General features: G+C 54.5%; 2 protein-coding genes across 2 annotated transcripts; both read left to right on the top strand.

Moving 5' to 3' along the window:
* The first annotated feature begins 3,333 nt into the window (after positions 1-3,333).
* LOC124674482 (xyloglucan O-acetyltransferase 2-like) lies at positions 3,334-5,219 on the top strand. The gene is made up of 2 exons (XM_047210523.1): positions 3,334-3,604; positions 3,972-5,219. The coding sequence occupies exons 1-2, from the start codon at positions 3,343-3,345 to the stop codon at positions 5,042-5,044; spliced, it is 1,335 nt and encodes a 444-aa protein (XP_047066479.1). The 5' UTR covers positions 3,334-3,342; the 3' UTR covers positions 5,045-5,219.
* A 4,851-nt stretch (positions 5,220-10,070) lies between these two features.
* LOC124708989 (xyloglucan O-acetyltransferase 1-like) lies at positions 10,071-11,485 on the top strand. Its single transcript, XM_047240626.1, has 2 exons — positions 10,071-10,284; positions 10,407-11,485. The coding sequence occupies exons 1-2, from the start codon at positions 10,071-10,073 to the stop codon at positions 11,483-11,485; spliced, it is 1,293 nt and encodes a 430-aa protein (XP_047096582.1).
* Positions 11,486-12,407: the final 922 nt, after the last annotated feature.

Raw genomic sequence — 12,407 nt, 5'->3', positions numbered from 1 at the left:
TGTCGATATATGTAGTCGCGCACATCCTGAGGTCTCACTACTTTTTCTTCTACTTGTAACAATGCTATATATATATGGTGGGTTTATCTATTGTTAGATAGCTATAGTAAGGGGTGTCTTTGCTACACGGTTAATGGACATGTGCTCCTTAAGACAACATTGAAGTGATAAAATCATTCATGACATGTTGGGGAAAATAATTCTATCAGACCTGGTTCGCAAATTTATCTCCACGGATCAACTCCAACAATTGACACGTGGCTAGGAGAGAGAAAATACAAGATTGGTTGTCTGTTTTTAGATCTAAACTACCACAGATGCCACATGTCATTTGCTGGAATTGGCCCACACGGTAAATTTGTGTACCGGGTCTCATAAAATTTATGTCCACATGTTGGTTGTTGAACTAGTAGATACGAGTCCTCGAGACAACAATGAAGTGATACCCGACCCCTTACTTGTCCTATTAAAAAGAGAAGAAGTAGAGTAGCACACCATGTACACAAACTCCTTGAGAGAGTTCACAAAATATCACAAACTTGGCGAGAAAGGAAGTGGGTAGTGCAGAGTTTCAGCCATATCACATATGCCACACCATGTACACGCTACCTAGGAATAAGAAACATCAGGATTCAAGGTGGTGGCCTTAGACACAACATTACATCATTCACAGAAATCAGATGCATGTCACCGCTTGCATGGCTCACGGGATTGGTGATTGATGCATTATGTCACGACAACCTCGGGTGTAGCAACTTTTCTTTTGTATTGAGTCATGTGTGGCACTTCTCCATGTGACGTTCAAGTTCGTACGGCTTTACACGCTAGTTGCGGTTCTTGGAAACTATGAGCGAAATGGGGTGGTTACCATCAACAACTAATTTATTTATTCGCTAAATTATACTTTGTAAATGATGGAACCACTTCGTGGGTTTTGATGAAGAAAATATACACACTGGAAAAGATACTCCACAGGATGAGAACCATGGCTTTGTTGTGTGGGGATTGGTATCATAGACCCCATGACATGGATAACTTCCGAGATGCAGCAAGGAAGGATGCATGGTGGTATGGTTTATCAATGCAAAATGATTCGTCTACGGAATGTGCAGTTAGTCTCTTGAGCACCTTGCCTGATTTATTTTTAGATAATATAATTTAGCATGTATTAGAACCACATACTAATCATGTTTCCACTTAGGCGACTTTTCAATTTATTTTTTTGTACATGGAAAGAAAAATCTGGTAGAGAGAATTCCATAGATGAATAGTGAACGTTGTTAAAATCTAGCCTAGACTAGGTGAATTGTCACTTAAATGTTGCATATTGTGGTATTGGGATGTGGAATGGTGTGTGTGTATTATGGTGGATGTTATTGTGTTTTCTCCGAGGTGAATACATGGCATGTTTGGTTGATGTGTATCTACGAAGCATTGTTTGTGTCACATTTGTAGCACTTGACAACTTTTGTAACGAAGGAAACCACATCACAAGTGAGACAAATAATGAAACACTTGACAAAAAATGTGTAGCATGTCTAACATGTAAGAGCATCTCCAGTCGCGTCCCCCAAACCGTCCCCCAAACCGCGCCGGATCGAGCGTTTGGGAGACGTGTTTCGTTCGTGCCGCGTTTGGGGGACGTCGCTCCCCAGCCGCGTCCCCAAACGCCGCCCCCAAACATTTAAAATAATTTTTCGGCATTTTTATTTCAATTTCCACAAACTAATACATAATTTGGAACGTGGTTTACACGAAAACACGGTTTGGAACATGGTTTTCCACAAACTAATACATAGTTTGAACCATGGTGGACACAAATATAAAATATTGCAAAGAAACTAAACCTAACTAGGCCGTGCATCGAAGGTTTCGTGTGTTCGCTGCTAAGAAAGAACACTCGAGGGCACACCCAGTCACCTAAACTGGAAAATCCAGCGGGAGGATGGTGCCCTTGTTGGTTCTACCGATGAGGCGAACAGGCAGAAACCTCCGTGCACGTATTCGCTGCGAAGAAACAACACTCATTCGGTCGTCCTCCTCGTCGGTGCTTGTCGTCGTCCCCGTCGACGTGGTAGTCCCGGAGCGGCGCCTCTCGTCGAAGACCTTGACGCTCATGTCCCTGTTGCCGAAGTAGGAGAACACGAGGATGAAGCCGGCTTCGAGGCTGTGGTGGCGCGCGAACTTCTCCCGGCCGATGTTGAGGTACATCTTGCCGCGCGCGTCGTAGATCGCCTTGACGATCCGCCGGCGGTAGCCGCACGAATGCTCCCGCATGCATCGTGCGCGGGCGTACGTCGCCGACGTACTCGGCGAAGGAGTCCGGAAGCCTCTGGATGCCGCGCGGGTCGCCCTTGAGGACGTGGACGAACTCGAACAGGACGTCCGGCTCCACGTCCATCTCCGACGATGAAGACGACGGCGAGCGTTCAGCTGTGCCGCGGCCACGACCACGACCACGACCACGGCCGCGGCCGCGAGGTCGGCCTCCGCCTCTACCAGACATAGCGTCGAGTCTTGTTGAGAGATGGTGGCGGCTAGGGTTTGGGAGAGAGGCGCTAGGGTTTGTGTGTGAGAGGGACGATGAGAGGCGCCCCTTTTATAGGCCGGAGGGAGGCGGAGGAGCGGTGGCGCTCATTAACGCCGGCACGCGAGCTAGGCGCGACGGGACGCGTCGGCTGCGCCCTCTCGCGGGAGCCGCACCGTCGGCTGCGCGCCACTAACTTCCGTCGCGAGGTAGGCGACGGTTAGGTTTAAATTAATTGTGACGCCGACGGGTCGGCCCCGCCACTCCCCGCCTCGCTTTTCGTTGTGTCCGGCGTCCCCGGTGCGTCCCCTGTGGGACGGGGACGGGCTCGGGGCGCCGGACACCATATAGGGGCGCGCCGGACAAAAAAGGGCTTTGGGGACGCGACTGGAACGCTTTTTTTGTCCGGCGCGCCCCAAGTCGATTTGGGGACGGTTTGGGGGACGCGGCTGGAGATGCTCTAACCTGGCAATGTGTGGCCTCAACGTCGGCGGCCGGCAGAAACCCTGCACGCCGGGCTGGTCTCGTGGGAGCATAGCCCGCAGCAAAACAAGGCGAGCGTGCCATGTGTTGGATCCAACTAGAACCAATTTAAGAAAGTCGAGTGAGTGACAGTGGCCAATTTAAAAATACGCGTACCCTCGTCTTTCGATAAAGAAAAAGAAAATAAATAAAAGGAGAAAAAGAAAACATTCCCCTCCCGTCGCCTGCATCTCGCTTGTCCTCCTCGATCCCCTTCTTGACTCCTGCCCCGGTCCTCCTCCAATTTGCCATGGCTTCCTCTTCCTGAGCACGCACATAGCTCTTACGCAGCCATGGTCACCACCCACCACCACCAGACCACCCACTTCTCGCTCCCCAAGAAGCAATTCCTCACCTACGCCCTCTACGCGCTCGTCCCTCTCGCGCTCCTCCATTACCTGCTCTTCAACCCGCTGGCCGAACCCAAGCCGGCCGCCCTCGTGCGGGAGGAGGCGGCGAGCATCGTCTCGTCCCAGCGAGGGCATGCTCCGGCGAATGCGCACGAACAGCTGCCTCCCGACCAAGGGGGCGGAGGAGTATTGGGGGAAACGCAAGGTACAATGTTAGGTTTTCCTGTTGATTCTGCGTAGCTGTTGCTGCAATGTCGTGGAGGAATTTGTCTCTGCGAGATTAAGCTAGCCGATTGAGTTCTGCCATGAGTGGATTCCATTTTGGTTGAGTCGTTATTTCTATTTTTTCTTGCCATTTCTTCGAAGTATTTTCCGCCAAGCAAAGCATAAAGCGCTCCTCAGCTCAATAAATAGTCACCATGATGAACTATTAACTCACCGCGAGGAGCATGTGATTTCTAATGTTTGTTTTCGAAATTTCGCCCACTTTATGAGCCAACATTTGACATTGTTTAGGCAAGAAACGGCAATCTGGCATACTAAATCTTGCATTGTTCTGTTGCCCCGAGCAGCCGGAGAAGTGTCGGCAACCGCGTCGCCGCCGCCGTGCGACTATTCCGAGGGCGAGTGGGTGCCGGACGCGCGGGCGCCGCTATACAACGGGACGAGCTGCGGCACCATCAAGGACGGGCAGAACTGCATGGCGCACGCCCGGCCGGACACCGGGTACCTCCACTGGCGGTGGCGGCCGCGGGGGTGCGACCTCCCGGCCTTCTCCCCGGACGCGTTCTTCCGCTGGCTCCGCAACAGGCACCTGGCCTTCGTGGGCGACTCCCTGGCGCGCAACCAGGGCGAGTCGCTGCTCTGCCTCCTGGCCTCCCGCTCCCGCCCGGACCTCGTGTACCGGGACGGCGAGGAGAACAAGTTCCGGCGGTGGGTCTTCCGCGACCACAACGCCACCGTGTCCATCTTCTGGTCGCCGCTCCTAGTCAAGGTCGCCGAGAAGGCGGAGCTCGCCGGCGTGCGCCACAACAACGTCTTCCTCGACGCGTTCGACGAGAGGTGGATGTCGCAGCTGGGGGCGCTCGACGCCGCCGTCCTGTCCGTGGGGCACTGGTTCCTCATCCCCGGCATCTACCACGACGGCGGCGAGGTCGTGGGCTGCCACGACTGCGCGGACCTGAACCGCACCGAGACGGCCTTCTTCGGCGTGTTCAAGGAGATCGTGCACCGGACGCTCGCCGAGGTGGCCCGGCGGCACGGCAAGGACAAGAAGGTGGTCGCGTTCACCACGTTCTCGCCGGCGCACTTCGAGGGGGACTGGGACAAGACCGGCGCCTGCCCCAAGAAAGAGCCGTACAAGGACGGCGAGAAGGAGCTGGGCTACACGGAGATGGAGATGAGGAAGACCGTCGTGGAGGCGGTGGCCGCGGCCGCGTCCAGCGCTGGCGCTCTGCGGTTCGCGGCGCTCGACGTGACGAAGCTGGCGAACCTGCGGCCCGACGGCCACCCCGGCCCGTACATGCGCAACGACCCGTTCGCCGGCGGCATGGACGCCCGGGTGCAGAACGACTGCGTGCACTGGTGCATGCCAGGCCCGATCGACACCTTCAACGAGATCCTGCTGCAGACCATCTCAGGGTGACCACCATGATCGACACATCTCAGATCACATGTTCAGTGATACAGCTGTGTTTCTGATCTAAGAACCGAGAATTTTGGCCAAGAGTCTGTGCATTGACGATTATTTTTCTCGTCGATCAGATGGTTAGGAGGAGATAGGTTGTCCATAATCGGGGCAGTTGTATGGATGAGGGATGATCGATGGTTCCGTTTTGTGTATCAGAGCATTTCATCCTCCCCAAACGGCGCCGGACCGAGTCTTTGGGGTGACGTCTTCGTGTCGCGTTTGAGGACGTCGATGGCCAGTTGCGTCTCCGTTCCTCAAAGGAGACCTCAAATAAATAAAAGTAAACGAAAATAAAGGTTTTCATTTAAATTTGTTTTATTTTACAAGTTTAAATGAAAACAACTAGATTATCTAACCTAATCTACTGGCTGCTCGGCGGTGTGTTCGACGGCCCTGCCCTGTCGTCGCCCCCCTCTGCTGCAGCTCCTACGTCGCACGCCGCCTCTTCTATGCCGCGCGCTGCCTCTCCTACGCCGCGTGCTGCCTCTTCCTACGGAGCGTGACGAGAAGACGCTAGTACTCGTTCGTCCCGTCATCGCCACCCTCCCCAGCTGCTTCTGCTGGAGGGAGAGTTCGACGACACGACGAACCTGCTACTCCTCGCGGGCACTAGCATCGTCCTGCAGCTTCTTCAGCGACTCGAGGAGCGCATGTTGCTGCGCCGCCACCTCCTTCGGGTCTGGCCCATCGTCGAACTAGTCGAAGTCGTCGTTGTCCTCCTCCTCCTCCATTTGCGCCGGCGCAGCCGCCACCAACGCATCCGCCTTCGCCGCCCAGGCCGCCGCTTCCGTTGTCGCCGCCTCCTCCCGCAGCTGCTGCTCCAGCACCTCCTGCCGCAACCGCTGATGGAGCTCCCACATCTGCAGCTGCTCCTGCAGCTCCTCAATGCGCCGCCGCTCATACAGCTCATTCGCACGCCGCCACAACTCAATCTCGTCCACACGGCGGCGCAGCTGCTCCCGCTCTGCACGCTACCACTCGCCCATCTCCTCCGCCTGGCGCAAGCGCGCCTCTTCCGCTGTGGCGCCATCGAACACTGATATGGTGTCCGCTAGCGCCGCTTCCTCCCACATTACACCACCGGCTCCTTTTTCATGGATATGGAAATCAAAACTTTGGCCAAAACTAAAATTCTTTGCATGGTTATTACTGGCGGAGAGATTTAATACGAGAAATATGCTCAAAAGGAGGAATATTAATATTGGAAATAATTTTACTTGCCCTTTATGCAACACTGGACAAGAAGAAACACGTGTACAGTTATTTTTCAACTGCTCCTTCTTCTCTAGTTGCTAGCCCAGATTAAACATAACGGTGGCTTGTTGCAAACAAGACAATATACATCATATATCAAGCTCACTCAACGCATCAGGGCCCACCCTTCTTTTAAGAAATTTATCATTGGTGCGTGGGAAATCTGAAAAGAGAGAAACAATTTTATTTTTAGAGATATTAGACCAGCTAGAGCATAATTTGGTGTAAACACCCTTTACAATCACATTTATAGTCTTATAGACACATTGTAACTACTTTTCTTTTCGTGTTCATCATTGTAAAGGGTGTTTACACCAAATTATGTAAATATATGTGGTAATGAATGAAATACCATAGTAGGAGCCTCTCCTATTGTGTCTTTCTCAAAAATGTGCATGTGAAAACCAAATCATTAGTCGTTATATAAAATTGAATTTTCGCGGAAAAATAGAGTAGCAAGAAATGAATTCTCAGGTATCACAAAAACAAAATAAGGTCAGATACATATCAATCATGAGCAATTCCAGATCATCTAAGGAGAAGGTGGAGGACCAATCTATAGATTATGCTGCCACCCATGTAGGGAAGAAGTATCCCTCAGTGTAGACTCCAACCGTGTACAGACCACCGTAAAGAAGTAGGGATTCTCCATCCTTTGCAGAGGTGACCACAAACGGAGAATACCGGTACATCTGTAGATAACCTGCAAGAGAGAAAAATTATTATCACTAAAAACCTTTTCATTTGTACACAGTCATAGCGACCATACAACAACAAGTGCTCTCACCCTAATAACCGTTCTAAACCAGAGATCAATACCATGAAACCAATTATCAAAGATATTGGTGATACTAATCGGAGGATACATATTAGAAGCTACTTGAATGATTCATCATATTGGTGACACTAGTGGGAAATGGTGAGATGCGGCGGAGGTGCAGCGCCGCGCGGGCAAGCTGCATGGGTAGGCGCGCAAGGGGTAGAAGCTAGCAGCGGACGCCCATAATCGCCCTCTGGTGGCCTCCATCGGCTCTCCGCAAAATGGGGTTATACTGTTTCTTAACTTGGCCTCTCTCTCCTAGTAAGCCATGGAGCAGGTAGAGAGAAGAGGTGAGTAGGTAACCGGAACCGTTACCTAGATGCTACCAAACATCTAATGTTGTATAGCCAATGCTATTTGGACTAGGCTGTAGGTAAGGCTGGACGAACTTAGCTCGGCCCGAGTTTTCTTGGGCTCACCCCGAGCTTGACTGGATGTATGGCCCAAGTCGAGCCCAATTTCGGCCCGCCAGGCTCGGCTCGGTCCAGCTCGTTGGCTCGCCATTTTTTTTTTTGAAATTAGAAGGAAGAGAAAGAATATTGGCTTGAGTTTGCTGGCCCATTCTACCGATCTGGAGAGGAAGTAGGTCACGGACGGGATGAGATCGATCTCATCGTGTTCATACGCATCACACCGCCGCCGCCCACGCACGCCTCCGCTCGCGCCCCACACAGCGCCTCGCCACCCTGCAAGCAAGCTCCATAGGATGCCGCACCTCGCCCGCACGAAGCTAGCTACGCTGGTGGTATCCCGTTCCCTATGCCGTCACGCCCCACTCGGCAGATCTCTCCACTGCCATGGCGTTCTCCTCTTCCGCTGGACCTCGCTGGCGTTCTAGCTGTGCGAGATCCCGTCGGCGAGCAAGCACATCGCCGCTTGGTCACCGGCTCCACCGCTGTCATCCCTGCCGCTCCGCCGTTGGGCCCACCTGGCAGTGACAGCCAGCGCCTGGCTCGCGAGCCACACTGAGCTGGATCGAGTTTCCCTAAAGCCCGAGCCAAGCTCCTTTTTCAGGCTCGTCGGCACAACAGGCCAGCCCGAGCCGAGCTGAAAAACAGCGAACCAAAGTGCGGCTCGCACCAAGCCTTGACCGAGCCTGCTCGTGTCCAGGCTTAGCTGTAGGCAATGAGACACCGAGAGTTTTTTCTTTTGGAGATAGTGATGCAACCCAGGATACCAAATGAATCGCCAAAAATGATACGGAACTTGTTTTTGACAGGCTAAGAGCATCTCTAGTAGCGTTCCCGAAACCGTCCCCCAAAACGATTTGGGGCGCGCCGCACCAAAAAAACGTTTCTAACCGCGCGTCCCAAAGGCCATTTTGTCCGGCTCGATGCGTCAGCGGCTCGGACGCTCAACCGCTGCCTACGTAGCGACGGTGTAGTTGCCGGGAAGGGGAACCGTCGCATTAGCAACCGTGTCGACCGACGCGCCAACCGCCGGAATGGAGCGCGAACTCTTCGGGAAAGCAACCGCCGCTCCCTTCGACTTCTGCGCCGCCGTTCACCCGCGGTCAATAAGACCCGTACGTAGGCGCTTTCGGATCTTCAACCGGCCGCCATTCATCCAAGCTTCTCCTCACGATGAGCTACATCTCTGACCTTCCGTCTGACACCTCCAGCAAGGGAAAGCCTGCAGGATGGCGCCATTGGTGGGACAGAGCCCGAACGCCTAGCAGCGGCGATGATTCCCCGCCGCCAATGGACAGCACGGAGGAATGGCAGGGCGTGAAGGTGGAGGCGGAGGAGGAAGGGTCTGAGGAGGCGACGGCAGCGGCGGCCCGTGCGAAGGCGAAGGCGGACGCGAAAGCGAAGGCCAAGGCCAAGGTGCAGCCGGCGTGCACCCGACGACGACGAGGAGGACACAAGTTCCTCCTACGCGTCGACCGACACCGCCTCCTCGGAAGAGGTGACGAGCAGGAAGCGCCACCGTGATGAGGATGACGAGGCGGGGCCATCTTCGAAGACGAAGAAGTAGTTTAAAATAATTTATATGTAGTTTGATTTGGTTTTTTTGAAGTTTTTATATGTAATTTGTTTATGTTACACCGATTTGAATATTAGTAAAAAGTTTTCTTCTATATATTAAAATTAAATTTTAAGTTCGGGGACACGCCTTGGGAGCGACATCCCCCAAACACGACACGAACAAAACACGTCCCCCAAACACTTAATCCAGCACCGTTTTGGGGACGGTTTAGAGGACGCAAATGAAGATGCTCTAACATCCAGGGTGTGTACCCTCGAGCAACAAAATCGGTCTAGGCTACTAAAGGTGCCCTAATTGATGCCCATAATTTTGGCGCCTTCTTGCAAGTAAACGGTAAAACGGGCCATTCTTGTACTGAGAATGAGAAACGCAAGATTTTTTTTTTTTTTTACGAATTTGAAACGCAAGAATCTGTCGGTTGACGAAGTGTATGTTCACGTGAAATGCTTCGACAACAGCCACTGCAACATTTGTACCGCTCCTAAATACTGTAAGAATCAGGGGATATGCGAAAGTCAGAAGTCCCTGAACGCAGAAACCAATGGCCAGGTCCTCGCCCCAAGCAGAGATTTCTCTCATTCAGCGCCTCGCCACAGTTACAACGCGTTGAGATCTGCAACCCGGGAGTTTTCGAGAACACGGCTCAATCTTCCACCCACAAGACTATCGAATATAGCCGGATCTCTGACCCAGGTTACATTGACAACAGCCACTTGCAAATGTGGATTGCCGCTTGCCAAATTGTGTATGTACTCGTACACAGTGTAGGAGGTAACAACAGCTGAACGCCCTGCATATGAGCGGTTACAGTCTTTCCACAACTCACGTACGCATTGGCCTGCAGCATAGAAACTCCCCTGGAAGCAACCTCCCACCGATACACGGCCCTGGTGGTGCAAGCACAAAGGCAACGAGATCATGGCAGTGTACCAGCCACTGCATCAGCACAGCCACAAGCAGTCGTCGAGATACGGCAGCGTCAGCCTTGGCCTCAGAACCGTCCTCGCATGGCTCCTCTCCGCCCTGCTCGGCTTGGCTCTCCTCCACCTCCTCCGCTGCTCCCAGTGTGGCGCGCGCGAGAGGGCCATGGTCTCGCCGCTGCTCCAGTACGTCACCAGCACTTACAGTCAAGGTACGTACGTCTCTGTGTGTGTAGTTGTCTACTTACAAATTGCAATCAAGGTTCGGGATGATGGATGCTAATTCGTACGTGTTGCTTCAACCTTGTCTTTCTTTCCTGCTCGTTGGTTGCAGCAGTGTCGACGTACAGCTGCGACTACTCGGAGGGGCAGTGGGTGCAGGCGCCGGGGCACGCCCGGCGGTACAACGGCACGGAGTGCAACGTCAAGGGCAGCGAGAACTGCATCCGCAACGGGCGCCCTGACACCGGCTACCTCGACTGGCGATGGCAGCCATCGCCCGCCGGGTGTCACCTCCCTTCCTTCGACGCCGCGTCTTTCCTTGCCGCCGTCCGCGGCAAGCACGTCGCCTTCCTGGGCGACTCCATGGCGCGGAACCAGGCCGAGTCCCTCGTCTGCCTCCTCGGCGCGTCGTTCCCGTACCGCATGGTGTACCAGGACCCCGAGCCCGGGACACGCAAGTTCTGGCGCTGGGCGTTCCCGTCGCACAACGTGACGGTGTCCGTGTACTGGGCGCCGTTCCTGGCGCGCGCCACGGGCAAGTCGGAGAACTACAGTGAGCCCTACAGCTCGGTGTACCTCGACGCCCTCGCCGAGCGCTGGTCGGCCGACGCCGACGCCATGGACGTGGCGGTGGTCAGCACCGGCCACTGGTTCTGGAACCCCAGCGTCTACTACAACGGCAGCGTGGTGCTCGGGACGCACCGCCTCTCTGACCTCAACCACACCGAGATCGGCTTCTTCTCGCCGTACCGGGAGGCCATCCGGATGACGATACGCCGCCTCGTCAGCTCTGCTGGCCGTGCGCGCCCACGCACGGTGGTGGTGGCCACCTTCTCGCCGGCGCACTTCGAGAAGGAGTGGGACGACCCCGCTACGTGCGCGAGGAGGCTGCCGTATAGGGAGGGAGAGAGGGAGGTGGACGCCATGCACGCGGAGCTTCGAAACATAGTGAGAGAGGAGACGGCGGCGGCGAGGATTGACGGTGGCAGGGGGGCGACGGTTGAGGTGCTGGACGTGACGAAGCTGGCAGCGATGCGGCCGGACGGGCACCCCGGGGTCTACATGAAACGCGACCCGTTCGCGCGCGGCGTGCCGGAGCGGCTGCAGAGCGACTGCCTCCACTTCTGCCTGCCCGGACCGGTGGACACGTTCAATGAGATTCTGCTTCAGCTTCTGACGAAGCGGCGGTGAGGCAAGTTCCGTGCATGTGAGTACATATGGCACGCCCGTTCGTGTGCGGACTCCTGTTTTCTTTGGTCGACCATGTTTGATACACATCCACCCACCTACCCGATTCACTACAGGAATGGACGCGTACGCCGACGGCCGGCTGCTCTCGGCGTAGCCACGCCTGGCCCTCGGCGTAGGCTACGCCGACGGCAGCCCTCGGCGTATGGCGTCGGCATCTACCTCCCTCGGCAAAGACAGCTGCGCCGTCGGCGTAGGGCTGGCCCTCGGCGTACGTGCCCTACGCCGACGGCCACGTGAGCCCCTCGGCGTTCGAGCCCTCGGCGCAGCGTGCTGGCGCGCCGTCGCCATAACGGAGCAGCTTGATACTCCGAGGGCTTCACCCTCGGCATAGAGGTGTACGTGGCACGCTATGGGGGCGCACGGCCGTGCATGGAGGCTTGATACGCCGAGGGCTTCACCCTCGGCATAGATGTCCACGTGGCGCGCTGCGGGAGCCTAGGCCAGAGGCTATGCCGATAGGCATAGCCCTGACCATATGGTCATGCCATTTGGCTATGCGGACGGCTTTGCCCTCGGCGTAGGGCTGGGCACAATTTTTTTTATTTCTGCTGCTCATTTCCAGCTGGTTCACCAAATTCACCCAAATTCATCCAAATTCACCCAAATTCATCCAATTCGACCAAATTTGCCATAATTCATCAAAATAGCATATAATTCACATAATAGCATACATAGTGCACATAATAGCATACAAGAGGAGTGTCATGTCGTCCAAATACATAGTAGTAGCTAGCGCATAACCGGAATAGTAGTAGCAAGCGCGCGCATACATAGTGTGAGCCGACTACATGAAGGGCCCGGCCGGGGTGTATCCGCCCTCAAGGTGGGCGAAACGAGAAGACCGGGTCTGAGGTTGCGCTCC

The sequence above is a fragment of the Lolium rigidum genome, chromosome 1 (assembly GCF_022539505.1).
Source record: "Lolium rigidum isolate FL_2022 chromosome 1, APGP_CSIRO_Lrig_0.1, whole genome shotgun sequence".
Lineage (NCBI taxonomy): Eukaryota > Viridiplantae > Streptophyta > Magnoliopsida > Poales > Poaceae > Lolium > Lolium rigidum.
The sequence above is the reverse complement of the archived record's forward strand: the minus strand, read 5'-3'. Positions and strand labels throughout refer to the sequence as shown.

Excerpts from the sequence above, each read along its gene's own strand:
- LOC124674482 (XM_047210523.1), top strand. The coding sequence starts at position 3,343 with ATGGTCACCACCCACCACCACCAGACCACCCACTTCTCGCTCCCCAAG. Across the intron at positions 3,605-3,971 it reads AGTATTGGGGGAAACGCAAG|CCGGAGAAGTGTCGGCAACC; the intron begins GTACAATGTTAG and ends TGCCCCGAGCAG.
- LOC124708989 (XM_047240626.1), top strand. The coding sequence starts at position 10,071 with ATGGCAGTGTACCAGCCACTGCATCAGCACAGCCACAAGCAGTCGTCG. Across the intron at positions 10,285-10,406 it reads CACCAGCACTTACAGTCAAG|CAGTGTCGACGTACAGCTGC; the intron begins GTACGTACGTCT and ends CGTTGGTTGCAG.